At 37.4% G+C, this 18,365-nt stretch overlaps 1 protein-coding gene across 8 annotated transcripts in view; it reads right to left on the reverse strand.

Annotated features, from left to right (window-relative positions):
• The window catches only part of MEIS2 (Meis homeobox 2), a 199,512-nt gene that overhangs the window by 57,706 nt on the left and 123,441 nt on the right, over positions 1-18,365 (reverse strand). For all 8 annotated transcript variants that reach the window (XM_068548932.1, XM_068548921.1, XM_068548924.1 and 5 more), the window contains one exon: positions 403-479. In XM_068548932.1, the coding sequence (XP_068405033.1) occupies positions 403-479 (77 nt within the window). The remainder of the gene's footprint in view (positions 1-402; positions 480-18,365) is intronic.

The following is an 18,365-nucleotide window of genomic DNA, read 5'->3' on the forward strand; positions in this document are numbered from 1 at the left end:
AGACTAAAGAAACCTTCCGAGAACTGATAACTCCACACGAGGACTGCACCAAAATACCCAGAGTGACTATTTTCAACGGGAAGGACCTGAACTGAATTTGCTCTGTTCAATTCGAGAATTTTAAAGCATCAGAGATGGGGAAAGTGAGGCAGAGAGGAAAAGCGAGAGAGGAGAAAAGAAAAGAAAAAAGAGGCAGAGAGAAAGAGAAGAGGGATACATCTCACCAAAACCATTTACCTAGTTACCTCTTCCTCTCCCTGTGCGCTATGTTCACACCTCAAGGTAGAAACACAGAAGTTACCCTCCTCAATTTCATTTGTTTCAGAAACAAGAAAAGAAAACAATGATTGAGAAATCTTATTTTAGCCACGGGAGAAAGACATTGATTTTGGGGTCACTCACCAGTTGTTTACTTGGAGAATTGTAAGTCCTGTGTCTTGAGCTAACTGTTTCTTCTGCTCTTCGGAAGGGTACGGATGCTAATGAAAAAACAAATGTTTTGAAAGATGTATCAGAAGTTAAGAAAGAGTCACTTACGTCTAAATGAAACCACCGTTTGTGATTTCTTTAGTCTATGGCTTGATTTTCCTAATCACAGCTTTTTAATCATGTGTGGGGGAAAAATGTGGGCAGAAACAAGAATCCAAAAACCTGCTTGTGCAGCCCCGTTCCCGCCACGCTGTGGAGGCCAGCAGCACAAAGCATGGCAGCATTGCAGGTATTCAGTTTCTTCAATCAGTCAGGGACGCACAGCACTTTGGCGATGGGTCAGAATTTTGGTTGGCTACAATCACTTCAGTTACACTAAGGGAACTACTTGCGGGCCCATTTTACGTTACTTCTTGGAAAACCTCTGTGCAGCCCTTCTCCTATATTATCTTTGTGAGATGGCTCAATATAATCATTATTTCCTAGTTAATCTAAGATTATTGATAGTCAGTTTGGAAAGTAAGATCGTCCATAATCACAACTATTCTTGGAAGCCATGGCTACCACTTCAGTTACAGCAGAGTTTACTGACAGTTGTTTATGTTGACTCCTTTAAGGGACAGTGGAAGATTCTTTCATTTTTACTGGTTGCTGCTCCGGGTTAAGAGGGTCGCACAAAGTGACCACCCATCACAAGGAATCAATTATGTGCAATACAGAAATTTTACGTTTTACCCTGAAGTGTGGCGATAAGAGAATGAAGCCATAGGTTTCGGTGTTTTTTAATTCTTTACTTCCCATCACAACTCACCAGCATTTATAACAAACCATCTTCCCATCAGCAAACCACTTTCCTCTCTCATTCCGAAATCAAAGATTGTTACTGTAGAATCGTACATTTACTTTGAGACACTGTACTGGCATGCACATAACTATAAAACACGTCTGTTAAATAGGTCTCTGCTCTAAATTCACTGGTTTTCTTAAACAGAAAAGTAAACTTTTATACAGCATGTCAAAGTCGTTCCTAAACTAGAAAGCCTTGAGTAATAAATATTTCCCATCAACGTTATTAAAGGCTGACATTAGGAACAACAAAGTATTCCATTCAGAGCTTTCTAATCATTCCAGTGTTTGAGAGAGTGAATGTTTTTCAATCATCTGAGATTTTATTCTTCAGGTATTTCATCTTCCATAATAGCGTACATTATCCAAAACGTGTGCAATTACTTATTAGCAAACCCAAATGCCATTAGGTTAAACAAAATCCCCTGTATTGCAAAAGGGGTTAACTAGATTTGTATTAATATAGAAGCCAGGCTTTTAATATTCTGCAAATGTTAACAAAGAAAGATGATAATGTTGAGTTAATATGGGTTAAGCATAAAATGAAAATAAATTTTTCTGATTGCGAGGTGTTGACATTTTTTTGGCTAGGGCCTCCAGCCTGTTCCTGAAAGCTGTGTAATTACAGAAGGCTTTTCCCCTCCTTCCCCCTCCTGCTTCGAGCCTACCCACATTAGTAATGACCCCTTCACTGCTTCAAAAACCACTAATGGTCTTCAGCACGGGCAAGAAAAATGAACAGGGTAAATTGGAATCCACAGTCAGTAATTTGCATCCTATGAGGCTGCTTTGGCCACTCACACTCATTCCTGGCCATCAATCGTTGCCTGTCAGGTGCTGCACTCACTCTGCCACCATGACAAATACTCCTCCTAACACTCTGATTCGTCCAAACAATGTAATTGTCCTCTATTCTCCTTTTGGTAATGGAGATAATGAATGACTGCACAAACAAGAAGGATTGCTCATCGCAGATGCTGGGGTGGCTTCAAACTGGAAAAGGCCTAGGGTACAAATTTTAATTGACTGAAAACACTGGTTGGAGGGAAAATGACCAAAAACGATCCCCAAATCCTTCTTGTTGTGGTATTTTCCTGCCAAATTCAAGAGAGGAGCACCCTTTGACTTTTTATTCCTCTAAGGCTTTGAAAGCCTGGGTTTCTAGGTTATTTGCCCAATGGAAATCAATTCTGCAAATAACAAAAATGAAAATGAAAATAAAGACTCATCACAAGGGTGTATAGATCTGCATTGGTAATGTCATCCAGTATGCTGTTTCTTCATGCGGTGGTGTTTTGTTTTTTTCTTTTTTTGGTGTGCTCAGTCTTGTTCATTATTATGATGCATTTGCCCAAGACAGTTCTGACAAAATGTGGGTTGTGGTGTGTGTGTGTGTATGTGTGTGTGTGAGGGAGACAGGCAGAGACACACACACAAACATACACACACACACAGAGAGAAGGTTTAGATGAAATAAAGGTTTAGGATGTCAAGCTAGTAGAAGACTAGAAAGGGGAAGTTAGTGTAGAGTCAATTCCTTCAAGCAGGACTGTACATTCAGATTGAGTAACAAGAATTCTTCCCAGTGTTTTATTAGAAATTAAGTCAAATGACCACAAAATTACATAAACAGTGCATTTTATCTTGGGAATCCCTGAACTGTACTTTCACTATGAAAGCAGTTGCAAATTCCATCCACAATCATTAAAAAAATTGGGACCTTACCAAAATTCACCTTGCACAGATGGCTTTTTTTTTTTTTAATTAATAGGGAAGACCATAATAACTGTAACTTATTTAAATAACGTTCTGTGGTTTTTGAACGTTCATGATTCTATGCCCCTTTTATACAGGGAGTGTACTGTTTATCTGAAAGGGTTCTGGCAGTCGGCCACTGTATTTCTAAAATTAAAAAAGGAATGGAAAACAATCAGCTTTCAGAGGAATTGGAACCATGGCAATGTGTTTTGGATTAATTTACAAATATATGTATATATTTAAGGCCAAACTGTGGAACTAGAGAATTTCTACTACATGATCTATCATATGCATTCTTCTACTTTATTAGAACAGACATCGTATTGAAATAATAAACATGGGAAGCCTTCACTTCTTCTTTGATGTATATTGCTAAATGTCTGACTGGCTCAAATTTAAAATAAACTTTGGTATGTTTGCACTTGAAAACTGGAAGTAGACCACAAGCAATAATTTGTTGTCAGTTTCTATATTCTTGGACTGAGGCTATAGTTTAGTCTGTTCACTGATGGGGGCCAACCTACCCTGGTCCAGTGGCTCAGAGGTGGCTCAACTTACTCATAAGAACACACATTGTAACATAATAGCGATGATGATGATTCCCTTCATCAAGAAAGAACCAGCATAGGTCAAAGTTTTTCACATCCCCAAATAATTTAAAGCCACTGTTGAAGAGAGGTGAATCACAAATATCCTCTTACTTTGAATATCAACTGACGGCTGTTAAAAAAGTTAGTAAGACACGTACGGCTCATGACTCAACGTAGACAGAAAATATTTTTTTAATTGCCTTTTCTCTAAAGACTCATTCGAAAGTGAGATATTACCTGTATTCCAGATACTGACCTTAGACTCTCTTTTTTTTTTTTTTTCTCATCCCTTTGGGGTTAAACTGGTTCATCAAGTACATGCAAATAGATCTACAGTATTCTTAGAATGTATCAATGAAACAGTTTTTAGGTGAAATCACTTAATGATAATTTTCTTTTGTGGTTAATCCCTCTCCATTTTTGTCCAAACTGGAACCAATTTATCACAATCTTTATTCCACGTTGAAAGGATCTATACTGATGTTTTAGAATACTTCAAGTGATATTTCTAATCATCTCATGAATTAGAAGTACACAGTAAATGAAAAATGCAGTTTTTGCAAGGCTAAAAAATTGGAAACAACCTAACTATCTGTCAAATGGATCACAGTTAAATAAAATGGGAGTTTCTCATGAAAAGGTTTTCCCCACATAATGTTGCATGAAAAGAGTAAACTGTAGAACAACCTGTATTACCAATTTTTGTAAAATAGATAAATAGCTAAATAAATAAATTAATTAAATGCACACATATCTATGCTTGTCATGCAAGGAAAACATCTGGAAAAACACACACACCCCATGCTCTGCACAACTTCATGTTGTGTAGGGCATGGGGTGCAGGCTTTTACTTTATGTTTATATACTCCTATGTTGTCTGCATGTTTACTGCTGCAAACAATTTTTTAAAATCCAATATTAATTTTAAAGTAATATTAATTTATTATAATTAATCTATACACTCCATATTTTTTTTAAAACATAGTAATTTAACTTTTTATACAATTAGATATTCTCTTCTGTTATGGTAACTTTTTCACTGGATATTTTTAAAAGCAGGACACCTTGAGAATTAGTCCTTAAGGTTACTTTCCTACCCTATGAGTTCGACTCACTGGTCTATAAAGTTTACTAGATGAGCTCTTGAAGGAACAATGTGCAATTTGTCAAATTTCTTCTGTGATGATGTAATATAACCTTTGAGACAAATGATCAAGTAACTTGTTGGGCAGGTTCTTAGTTTCAGCAAATACTTGGAACTTGGGCATCGTGATCACCACTTCCTTTTTTCCTCAATCCACCCCTAAGATACGACTTATTTTATAGAGTTAATTCAGGTGACCTTACGTTTGATGATGCCACTCGTAGATGAAACCCTCTAAGCAATTTCTCTAATATGGACAATGAAACTGCATTGGGTAAATATCACTTATTGCTCTGGGACCAGGCTTATTGAACTGGTACAAATAGATGGTGCTAAAGACCTAACCCTTGAAAAAATCAATGCATTTTCATGGAATGTCAAACTTATTCAGTGGCCATTAATTTAACACCTTTCCTTATGTAAACAGAAATTCTGACGCCATGATTAGAATGTATACTGCAAATGAAATTTGAAAATAAAACTGGAAACAAGATATTTGCTTTCCACTAAATTCACATAGTGAGAGCTTCTGTGGTGGCGCAGTGGTTAAGAATCTGCCTGCCAATGCAGGGGACACGGGTTCGATCCCTGGTCCGGGAAGATCCCACATGCGGCGGAGCAACTAAGCCCGTGGGCCACAGCTACTGAGCCCTCGTGCCACAACTACTGAAGCCTGAGTGCCTAGAGCTCGTGCTCCGCAACAAGAGAAGCCACCACAATGAGAAGCCCGCGCACCGCGCTCGCCACTACTACAGAGAGCCCGAGTGCAGCAACAAAGATCCGACGCAGCCAAAAATAAATAAATAAAATAAATGAATTTATAAAAATAAAATAATTCACATAGGGATTTACTTGGTATTTATAATTTTTAGCCCTTCATTGTCATGTCTTATTTTCACATCTTGTCTTTATGAAGTATAACTTTCTGAGAGTAAAGCCTTGGGTTTTTTAAACTTCTTTATTTCTCCCCCCACTCTGTCTCAGTGTCTTTAAAGATCTGTAGAAAGAGTGAAAAAAAATAGACGTTAAGTTCTCATTCAAGCTTTGTCAGTAGTTCTGCCACCTTGAACAAGACTGTGCCTGGGACTTAGTCTCTGTAATAGTAAAATGAGGTTAACAAAGCTATATTTTGTGGTTTACAAAATATCTATGGAGATTATAGTAATAAAGTTTGTGATGGTTAATTCTGAACTTCACTGACTCTCTCCCTCCCTCTCCCTCTCTCACACACACACACATACACACACACCCTCTCCTCTCAAGTTGTCTGAGCTTCTAATCACTACCTCAGGATGCAGGAGCAACCTGCAACCCTTTGCTCTTCCACTGCCAAGCTAACGTCGGGTTTCTCCCAGAAGCACTTCTACATGAAACGTGATGTATCTCCTGCTTTGTGTTACTATTTGTACATCTGCATGTTCTGGGTGTCTTATCCTTGTCCTAGTTCTTGAGATCAGAACCACAAAATATGAGAGCTAAAAAAGTCTTTAAACAGAACCTTGTCCTGCGACCTAATTTATGTAGATGAAGAAACCAAGACGCAATGGCTTAATTAACACTCCAGGTCATAGAAACAGGCAGTGGTAAGGCTGGGATAACCACCCGCTCTACTGATATTTAGTGGAGGACTTTCCCACTCTAACATTAAAGTTTTTCACTGAAGTACCTTTTCCCTTTTCTTTTGGTAAAAGGGCCTTAATTTTACTTCAGGGATGTACTCAGGGCTTAGCCAATCAACATAGTTAATCATTCTGGCTGCTCTGAAGATGGAACCCAAGTTAGGTTAATGGGAGTCAGTACGACTGCCAGTCAAAGGTGTTCTCTTTTCACTGGGGTTACTAAGTCAGTAGAATTTGTGCCTGGAGTTGTTGATGGCCATCATTGCCACCAAATGGGGAGAGCCTGACTGAGAATGAAGCCCACACAGACAAAAGCAGAGCCAGTAGCTATAAAGAACAGATCTGTGCACATTTCTGCCCTTGGATCCAGCTTTATCTGAATCCAGCCACCCTTTACCTTTTAGCTACTTGAGCCAATTTATTAGTGCTGACTAACACATATGGCACAATTTAGATTATCAGAAATTTTCTCAGTTTACTCCATATTCCCCTCCAGCTTAAAATGATTGTTTATTTTTTTAAAAAAAAAGAAGGATGGCGAGGAAAAGGAGGGAGGCAGGGTGGGGGGAAGAAGAAGAGGCAAACCATTTTGCTTTCATCTAGATTCTGGTCAAACATGGCAACGATCTTGAGGATTTGGGATTTTTTAAAAAGTTGATCAGAGTTGTGATCCTAATAGATTAAAAAATCACCTAACTTGGAAGATAGAGGTTTAAGCATGCAATGTATAAGGAACTGTGAAAATTTTATATCTTTCTTCTAATTTGAAACGCAAAGTATAAGGTAGACTTTTTATAATGACCATACGGAGAGTAAATTTCAGTATGCTTCTTTGTATCAAGTTGAAACTCTTAAGGGGGATGCATACAAATTTGCTCACCAAAATACCTGAGAAACACACTTAGACGCAAAAACCGTACAGAAACCCAAGGCTGTGATAATGAAAAATGACACAAAAACCGTTGCAATCATCTGGCTAATTTAGGATTATTTGATTTAAGTAAAATTCCCAGCTGCTGAAGGAGAGCGTATTTCAAAGGTGTGATCGCAACATTCCCTTCCATTTCCATGATGCTGGCATGTCCATCATGGTCAGTCCAAACACTGGGCCCAGCAGAAAACCCTCCCTAGCCTGGACTAGTCACCTTCCTCCAAAATTCCACAGTGCCTTCTCTCCTCCTCTCTTGTGTTTTTATTCACTCCACATCATCTTTTATATATATATGTGTACTTGTGTTACAGCCCTCGCTGCACTGCAATTCATTTGAGGACAGAGTTCAAGCCTTTAACCTCGAACCCTCTACAGCAGGGGTCCCCAACCCCCGGGCCGCGGTCCGGTATCGGACCAGTACCCTGTTAGGAACTGGGCTGCACAACAGGAGGTGAGCGGCGAGCAGGCGAGTAAAGCTTCATTTGCCGCCCCCATTGCTCGCGTTACCGCCTGAACCATCGCCCCCATTGCTCGCGTTACCGCCTGAACCATCCCACAGCCTCCGCCCGGCCCCTTCCACCCACCCCCGTGGAAAAACTGTCTTCCACCAAACCGGTCCCCGGTGCCAAAAAGGTTGGGGACTGCTGCTCTACAGCACTTGGAATGTTTCCTACAGAATAGGTACTCAGTACATACTTGTTTGTGAATACATTATTTCTGACATTGACACTGTTTTCCATTAGGAAGGACTGACAGTGCCACATGTATGATGCATAAAAACCCAGATAAATATGGGGAGATTCAGACAGTCATTTAACTGTTTTACTGACACAATATTTGGATATTTGAAAACATCTACTGAATTTTTCACTTTTCATCCAGATGTTTGGTGTCATGGAAACCCAGATTCTAGATTTAAATCAGTTGGTTTTTTTTAATGCCAGATGTGTATATTTGGGAGGAAGAAAATGTGGCTATTTCAGGAGATTCATTTCCATTTGAGTTCCCATGGAAGTAAACAGATCACATTATAATAATCACATGTTTTAAAATTCAGAAAATGTTTGAGAGATTTTAATAATAGCCAGATCCTAGGAGATTAACATGTTTGGTTGATATTTAGAGCCACGGTAGGAAGGCCTCATTAAAAAGAGCAAAGAGAAAAGCACACGCTCTTTTGTAGATAAGCTGAAGGACTACTGAATGAGCCTAATGGATTATCATACAGAGATTTTAAGAACAGTTATTAAATTATTATTATCAAGATATAGATAAAATAGAAAAATGGAGAAGGAATTTTTCGTGAAACCAAAGTTAATGACTGAAAGGAAAAAAGCGTCTTAGGACTAAGAAGAAACACTTTTTGCATCTGCAAAGGGAAATGTTACATATACCTACTGCAGTGGTACAAAGGGAATTCATACCGGCAGGAGTGATAAAATTAAAAGACGGTCAGAAACCATCAACACTCATTTGACTTCTAAACTTCCAAAGAGATGTAAAAAATATATTAGAAAAACACATCTGCAGATAGGAGTCAGAATTTTAAGTGCAATGAATATAATTATTTTCCCATTGACTGAGATTTTAAAGCTGAGCACAGTCTTATTTTGAAAATAACAGCAATATATTCCTAAGGCTAGAGAAAGATAATTTTTATTTAACATTTGTTAGGACGCTCCCTTGAGCTGCTTGGCCATGCGTGTTATGCTGCCTACATGGCTAATGGGTAATCTTACCAAATGAGCCAAAGGCCACAAATAAGGCCTTGACTCATTTAACGATCATTTCACATTTCCACACTATGACCAAATTAATATTTTATGGGGCTACTCAGTTCTACAGCCAGACCACTTTTCCAAAAAATTGAATTTTGTGCTTATTTATTTTATGGATCATTTGTTGAAATAGATTTCAAAACCGGTTTAGGCTATTTAGATTTTTCAGTGTACTGCAAAAGCAAAACTCTACAGACTCAGAGTTTTAGAACTAGAAAGGACATCAGAAGTCATGTAACATAAACTTTCTCATTTTATGTCTAATAAAACTAAGGCTGACTGAAACAAAGTGGTTTGCCCCAAACTTTGTTGGCCTCCTCCGTTTTTAAAGATGTCCCTGACTTCCCCAGAAAGAACAAGTTTCACACTCATATAATCTCAAAGAATACTTCTTATGGAACATCTTATTTCTACCTAGGAATTATGGATACCAGTAGCCAGATTTTATCCTGTAAGTTACTTACTATCCATATCTTGTATATTCCTATGTCACCCTATAGTTCTTCATTTGCCACACTGCACTGCAAATACTTGCTTATTTGTCAATCTCGCCTATTAGACTCTGCTCCTTGAGAGCAGGGACTGGCTAGCCATATTTTACTTCCAGAATCTAGTTCACTGCCTAGCATGCAAAAGGTATCAGTTAGTGCATGTTGAATTAATCAAGTTTGAGAATGGAAATAAGTGAATTGTTTGCATCTGAAAAATACTATTCTGAAATGAGAGGGAAGTCGGTTGAGGTGAAAACTAGATACCAAATGAGAAGGGAGATTTAAGGAAGGAGACACTCAACAAGGCAGATAATATCAACCTCTCTCCTGCACTGAATATGAAATAGTGAAAATCAGCTCTTATTTAAAACAAGAGTATAACTTTATATATGTAGAGAACCAAGTAGAAATTGGCAAATTCCGATGGTAACACTAAGAAGCTGTGGAAAAGAAGTAAGTGTATGGGACTTTTCATTAACATTTAATTACTTCTTGTTAAAAACGCTAAGCAGTTGCTTTAAAGTTATATAATGTCTAGACAATTGACATACTTGTATCTAGTCTTATGACAACAACCCTACTGAACAGGTCCAGACACAGTGGCATAAGAGACTGAATTAGAAGGAAATAAGTTTAGCTATTAATCCATTACATTTCTTTAATAACCTGAAAAAAGTCTGGATAGAAAACTGTGGGGTATCGGTGCTTTGTGTCCACCTAGAGGGGTGGGATAAGGAGAGTGGGAGCGAGATGCAAGAGGGAGGAGATATGGGGATATATGTATATGCATAGCTGATTCACTTTGTTATACAGCAGAAATTAACACACCATTGTAAAGCAATTATACTCCAATAAAGATGCTAAAAAAAAAATTGTGGGGTAAATATTAAAGAATTATTAAGCAAGTTCACAAGAAATAATAAACAATTCCGGTATGTTTAGTCCAATTTCATCTGCATGGACCATGCTATAAACAATTTTGTCTGATTCCCTTAACAATGTACTGAAAGTCTAACTTGACAAGGGAAAGCTATCATGGATTTAAAGAGGAAGGAGTTGTTTAAAGAAACAGGGTTATCTCTTTCTCAAAAAGTTATCATCTCTAGAGTAAGCAGTGGAAATGTTGTGGATATTATCTTCTTTGCTCATCTCAGAGTACAGGATAAGAGAATGGGGTTAATGATAAGCTAAAAAGTCATAAAAATAAGAAGGAAGTAGCTGTAAACTAATGACTTCTTGTGATGCATAGCAGTGGTTAAAAAGAAAACTTTAGTAGTGACTGACCATTTCTTGCACCATACTGTAGAGAAGGTTTTAATCAGAGTGGCTACGATGAAACAGAACTCCTTAATGAGTTAATTCTTTCATTTTACAGTTCACCAAGATAAAAACTCTAAGGTGTAAAACACTAGCATTAGGAAATTGGTTCAGAGGTTCCGAACTGGCTTCTTTTTCTAACATATACAGAGCTTCTTTTTGCATATAAATGAGCATGAGATACAACTCTATACTTAGAGATATACTCTAAAAAAGGGGAAGTGGGCTAAAAAAAATACTTGACTTTTAAAAATTATAGCTCCATATTCTCTAAATGTTTTGGAATTTATCTGACTTTTAAAACCGTGGGAGAAAGATCATTATGTCTGTCCAGAAATTATGAAAAAGTAAGCCAAAGATATTACCCAAGTGTTTACCTTAGTTATGCATGGTACTAGTAAATAAAGCAACCAATTGGTACCATAATAAGAACACTCCTAACTGAGCCATCAAAAAAGGTCAGTTAGCAGTATTTATTTTGGAATTCCCCACACTTTTATCTTATCAATTTGTTTTTCCTTCCCTTTTTTAGAGTGCCTGTTTAGTGAAAGCTAACTAATACATCAAGATGGAGACAGAACAAGATACCACCACAGCATTTATCTATCTTTGTACATATACTGTCCCCGTTACTATTTTACCTAAGCTTTAGAACATGCAAATACTTTAAATAAAGAGTGTTTCTAAGCGGATGGAAAAAATCGATTTGTGAGTTTCTAATTTGTATTTAGAGCAAATCAACTCATCAGTAAGTAGAAGTCCTTCAAAATGTCTTTTGAACATACTTATGAGTATGTCTCTTCTGGTAATTAAGTATATAAGATCATAAACTATCTAATCCATGTCATAAGCAAACAAAATGAAAAAATATATGTACATAAAAATATGTCTTTATGACTCTGAATATCTATTGACTAAACATTTACTCATTCAAGGTAAAAGTGATTAAATATTGAAATACCAAATCATTTGATAGTATTTAACCTTTTACCATAATTAAATGCTATGCTAAGTAAATCCAAATAAGTTAAAAATATGTGCACTGAGAGAAAATACAGACACAGAAATTAAAAGTTTCATGGCAAAACAATAAGGATATATGCTAATATATGTTAGGAGCTTACTTAAATATTAGTAGGTGGCTATTTTCTTTCTAATTTGCACAGCAAATCAGAAAATATTAAGAAAAAGCCCCCCTTAGCTTGGGTAGCTAAGTTGACCTCGCAGAAAGTATCTGCATCTGCTTATCAACTTGGATAAAAGAAAGAGGAATAATGGGGGACATACTAAAAATATGAATGTTTGAAATTATTTTACTGGCCAATTTTTTCCAATCCATTAAGTGATAAGATTTTACAGAAAACAATAGCTACTTCTTATTCCTCCTGATTTGTATATTAGAAATTGGTAGTGTATTTTTTCATTCCTAGAACAAATAATTCTAATTTTTTGCATGAAAATATTTCTTACAAGGATATAATAAGCCCTGAAAATGGTGTCTCCACAAAAATTGGAGTTTAAAAGAACGGACCTTTAACGCAGCTGAATTCAACTGGTATGGACCACTATGGCCAGCATCTGCTCTGGTTAGTTGAACATCCATTCTGATTGTTGGTGCCTGTTAAATAGTTTGGATATTACCCGTGGCTTTTCTTCATGATGGACAGAGCCCTCTAACATTTCTGATACCTGCTTGGTATGTTGTATCTTTAGCAGATGAATTTAAATTTGACCCATGTTCTGCCATAATACAAAGAGCATTAATATTTCAGAGTAAGGTGAGTTGACCAATTGACCATAAGGGAATGATAAGTTTTTCATTTGAAATAAGGTAGTTTGAAATCTGAAGGGACCTTGAATAACTCAGGTGTAACTGACTGAATCATAGGCATTATTTAAATATTTAAATAATTTAAATACTCTTATTGGAGTAATTGGAAATATACCCTCATGCAACGTAAGCTGAGTGGGTTTAGTTCTCTAAGGAGTTAGCAAAACACTTAAGGATTGCCACATGGCAAGAAATAAACCACAAAATGGCCTTTAGATTCTAGCGAAAAATCATGAAGTAAATCCAAGGTATTCTTCTATGTACATTCCATGCAAGTATTGATTATGCTTTATCTAAATAAGGACATTTTCTTAGGCCAGATAAGACAGAGTCGTTTTTAGCAAGAGGTAAATAGGAGGAGTCAAAAATTATCTCAAAGAATTAAAAAATGTCAAGAAAAATCACCATCAACTCCTGACTCTGATCCTCCATATAAGATCGTGACTTGGATTTGATCTGGATATTGGAGGAAAGTAGACTGACAAACTCTCCTCCTTTGCATAGTCGCAGCTGACAATCAGTATCTAACAATCAGACTGACAATCAGTTTCTAACCTGGCAGAAACTAAAGAAGAGACTTTTTCAATTCAGGTGTTAGAACATCTAAAATTTTTATACAGTGAAGGAAATACAGAAAGGGAGGAAATTCAGAAGGAAATGTGTAAAGCCCTACTTTAAAGGTTTTCATCTTTTTTCTAACCTAACCAGGCAATTTTGAAATGGCCTGGGAATATACTATTATAAGGAATGAATAAACCTGTGTACATTTTTATCATAGTGATAGTTGTACAATTCTACAAACATTGATGGATAGATGCCAGGTCCTGGGCTAGAAATTTAACAAGCCAGGGGTCTGGAGCAATGGAGGAACTGTTAGAAACTGAGATGGGTATTTTCACATTTGATTGGTTATGCTCTCTTTTCTCTTCCTCAAGCTCCTAAACACATTCTCCCTTTTATTTTAAGTGACTGGAATGCTAAAGATGTTATAGAACCTAGAACCATTCTCTGGAGACATTCCTTTTCTTTAACTCCTTGGACATTTGGGAATACAGTTCATAATAAGTACAAATATTGTAAGTTGAATTACTAAAGGAGCTTGCTCTTTGCTAAAGTGAGTTCTTTCATAAGATAATGTTCTTGCAAAGCAATTAATACCCCCAGTGGACTAATGCTCTTCTATTTTTTTTCATGAACAAATTTAGATGTTTACAAGAAAGGCCAAATGAAACATTCTGATGGATTTATTAATAAGCGCTTGGATTTTCACTTGTGTTTTTTTCACAGCTGTATACCCAGCTTCTAGAAAAGTGCTTGGGAGAGCAGTACAAGCTCAATAAATATTTGGTAAATGAGTAAATGAAGGAATAATTTTCAGTGCTTGACCTGAGACTGAAGCATGGAGTGTCTCATTTCAAGTGCACAAGGGAAGCAGGAGAAATATCCGTGTTTAGGCTTTTACCTTCTCACATTCATGGTTAGAACCACCTAGCTGGGAGGAGGCTAATGGCAAGGGGATGGGAAGTTTCTGCATGTTACAGATTTAAAAGCATACTCTCTGTCGATTTATTTACACTACTGAAAATCTGAATTGTTTTTTTTTTTCCCACAAGGAATTATATATTTCTAGGCCCATATTGACTAAGATCTAGGGGGAAAAACCTATAGAAAGCCCCACAGGACTTACAACAATTGTCTAGGCAGAAGTATATGGCTGTCACACTAAGGCAGTAACACTTTCCATGATTTAAACCCTAGTGGATAAACATTTGAATTTAAAGTGTAGATACATTTGGGAAACACTCAACCAACTCAGGAAACACATGTGCTATGGTGCCATCAGGTCACACTTCAGGTGGAGCCCTGGGAAATTTTTTGGAAAATACTGGTAGAAATAGAATGGAAGAAGAGAGAGAGAGTGCATAAATCCATTAGCGATTGCATTTATAGTTCTTTCCATCTGTCATTTTCAAAGCATTTTTCTAATATTAGCTGCTGAAGTTCTAAGTGCACATGGCTCACATCCATTGTCTCATCTCACTTGGTAAAGGTAAAGAACGGAATGCAGGAAGCATAAGTGACTTACCACTTGTCTGTGATCCAGGCATAATTAAATGCAAAGACTTAAGCCTTGAGTTCTCAAGGTCTTTCCCTATGCTGAAAATCTATGAGGCCAACTATTTCCTAGGAATAATTTTTTTGCCTTTCAACAAAATCTTCATTCTTACTCTCTATGTAGATTAGAGAGAAAGCTTACAGTGTGAAAACACTGCTGAAGCTACCCATTATAACAAACTATTATATTGAAGGCTTGACTGTACCAACTCAAGGCAAGAAAGGCCAACTTATAGAAAGAATCATGTGACATTGCCAAGATTTGACTAATTGTATGAGGCCTACAGTTGCCATCAAAACCATGCAACACAATGGATTTCTAAGATATTTGTTTCAGTTTTACCTAAGCAAAACGATTCTGTAGTTTAATTAAACTCATACCTCTCTGTTTCTCCAGAATCTAAGTGACATTTTAGAGTCTGCTTACGACCAAGACAAATAAATGGTCTAAATCATTTAACAAAATTGCCTGAAGAAATTAATAGCCATAATTTAGGAAGTGTATGGGAATCCTAAATAGTTACACCATTAGGTCAGTTATTTTAAACTTTAAAATAGATATGTGCCTCTCACTAGAACATAAGCTCCTTGAGGACTGGGAATTTGAAAGAAGCAATTAGAAAAATTTCATTGAGTGAACTCTGTCCCTACCTAGGCTACACTTGCACTTGAGTAAGAGAGTTGGAAGTCTGGAAGCTCCTCATGGCTAATGTCTGCAACACACTGTGATAATGACCAAGAGACTAATCATTCAAGTGAGAAAAAGGTTTGGCAAATCCAGGGAAAAAGGAGCTCACAGTTATTCATGCAGTGAAATTACAAAAAAAAAAAAAAAAAACAAAAAAACAAAAACAACTTATAAAGAAATGCAGGCCAGATCTCTTGAGGGGAAGAAGAAACTAAAAAATTTAAGAGACAAAGCCAGTCTATACAAATTAGAATAATATATGCACAAATCTCTAGAGAAACTCTATTATATCACAATTAATGCAGAGACTGCAATCAAGCCAGGCTAATTTCAATAGATTCCAAGTTTTGAACAGTTCCTAGACTATCCAAGTGGGAATTTGGCCAGGACGCTGGGGTTAATAATTCATTTTGAGAGAGGCTAATTCTTTGGGAAGCAGCCCACTCTGCAGGAGGAAACATTTGGCCCATGTGAGCAAATCTGCTCTTCAAGATCACCCTCTATTAGCTCCACAAGACACTTTTTTGGAGGGGGGTTGGGAGTCAGTTTACTTTCTCATGCGTATAGAAATATTTATCATGTTTTTAATAAATATATATTAATGTCAGAGAAATGATTCAAACATATACATGAAATGTTTGTATTCTTAAAGAATAATTTTTACACCAACTTTCAATTACCACGATCCGAGTATAGGATCATCAGGAAAAGCACTGTGGCAAAATATACAGACTCTGGAATCAGACAGTCCTGGTTTTAGTCTTGGCCTCAAGGATTAGTAACTGTGAAACTTTGAAGAGGCTACCAAACCACCCTAGGACTCAGGTTCATCACTCATAAAATAGAAATATGAACGGTGCCTACCTCAGAGGGGTCTCATGAGGCTTAAATAAGTCACTTATTAATCGAACAAACAGTTAATTCAGTGCCAGGAACCGTTACATGCACTGGGAATACAGTAATAAGCAAAAGAGACAAATTCGTGACCTCATGGAACTTATATGCTGATAGGGAACATAGGTGATAAACAAAAAATAGAATTTGCCTGGAGGTGATAAGTTTTATTAAAAAAAAAAATCTTCATTGAGGTTATTTCTATACTGAGATAGAAAGTGACTGGGAAAACTGATCTTTTATACAGGGTGGTCAGGGAGAGCATTTTGAGAAGGTGACATCTGAGCAGACATTTGATGAAGTCAGCGTCAGCTAGGAGGTGGGAAGAGCAGGAGGCCAGAGTCCTACAGCAGAGAGGGGCAGAGTGGAAGGATGGGGCTGGAAAAGCAGCCAGTGTAGACCATCCCAGGTCTTGCAGGTCATCTTAAAGGACTGAAGTACTAACATGTTGTCTGGCACAAAATAATTAAGCACATAAATAGTAGCTATTTATTTATTCATATTGGGTAAATAGAGTCACAGATCAGAGTCCCTCATCGTTTCCATTGCTCTGCCATGTCGCTGGAGATTTCCACATCAGTCCTGTTATCTTAACAAAGCTAAATGATACCTTTCACGTTTTAAGTGCTCATGGATATCACCAGTGGTTCCAAATACAAATGTTCTCTCGGATGTGTAGTTATTAGACATTGTATTTGCCTGTTAACTGGTCTTAAAAGTGAGGGGTTAACAGTGAATAAGGTGAGAGAAGGTGCAAAAAGAATCTTCAACTGGGGCATGTGTAGTGGGAGATAAGTTAGTACAGTATCCTTTGTGCTTTCCCCAGGAACAGCAGAAATAGGGTGTTACTTCATACTTAGCTGATTTGGAAGAAAATCTTCCACTGGTTTTCATGTCTCTTAAATCTGACTACAATTCAATACAAATCACCACCAGCACCCATGCAAGATATAGCATGAGTCATTCATACTCCTCCCAAATCTTGCATGGCTCCATGTCACCAATAAAACAGATTTTTGGCCTGTAGTGAACGGCCTTTCACGATCTGGCCTCAACCCATCTTTCCAAACTTATATCCCATTATTCTACAAAACACATGTAAAGTCCTAACCAAACCACACTGGCTTCTTTGTTCATTTTATTCCTATACCGCTGCCATCAAAACGCTTCCCATATTGTAGATATTTCAAATGTTCACCATTATTTTGGACTTTCTTCCCATTTTATACACACAGAAGTCTATGTTTCCCAGCCCCTCTGCACCTCTTTTCCACGAATTGGGCAGGACCATGTGACTAGTTCTAGACAAATGACTGTGATTGAGGGGACATGCGCTATTTTGGAGCTGACGAATTCACTTGCTGATGTGAACTCCCCAGGCCCTCCTCTCTCTTGCTGCTGCAGTCATGGGGGTACTTGTTGAGATGGAGGTGCCAGAAGATGGAAGGACCTTACAGGCTAAACTTGCATATGGAGGACGGCTGCTTCAGAGAGTATAATGAATGCATTGCTGACCTTGTGTGCCCAAGAAATAAATTCTTATTATGTTAAGCCACTGAAATTTCGGTGATATTTGTCAAAGCAGCATAACATAGCCTATTCTGATTGATATGCCATTCTTTAAGATCTTCTTTGATCACCACTTTGAAGTGATTCTTACCCTCTTTTCCTAAAAAATCATATGGACAAATTTTTATTTTTTAGATGCTGGTAAATAACTGCTTTGTAGGAAGAATTAGCTGTATTGAAAAGGATCTTTGATGAGCTTGGGGGCTGGGAAGTGGGGGTTGAAATGAATTTTCCAAGCCTAGAGTCTAGTGGCAGCCAAGCTTCTTGTCAAAGCCGGGAGCTACTACGTCGAATAAAGGGCTGACAAGCTGTGTCGAGAGCTGCCTAGGAGAAGAGATGGAGAAATGAGTAAGGTTAAAAGGGAA

This window comes from Eschrichtius robustus, chromosome 1, assembly GCF_028021215.1.
Source record: "Eschrichtius robustus isolate mEscRob2 chromosome 1, mEscRob2.pri, whole genome shotgun sequence".
In the NCBI taxonomy this organism is placed as follows: Eukaryota; Metazoa; Chordata; class Mammalia; order Artiodactyla; family Eschrichtiidae; genus Eschrichtius; species Eschrichtius robustus.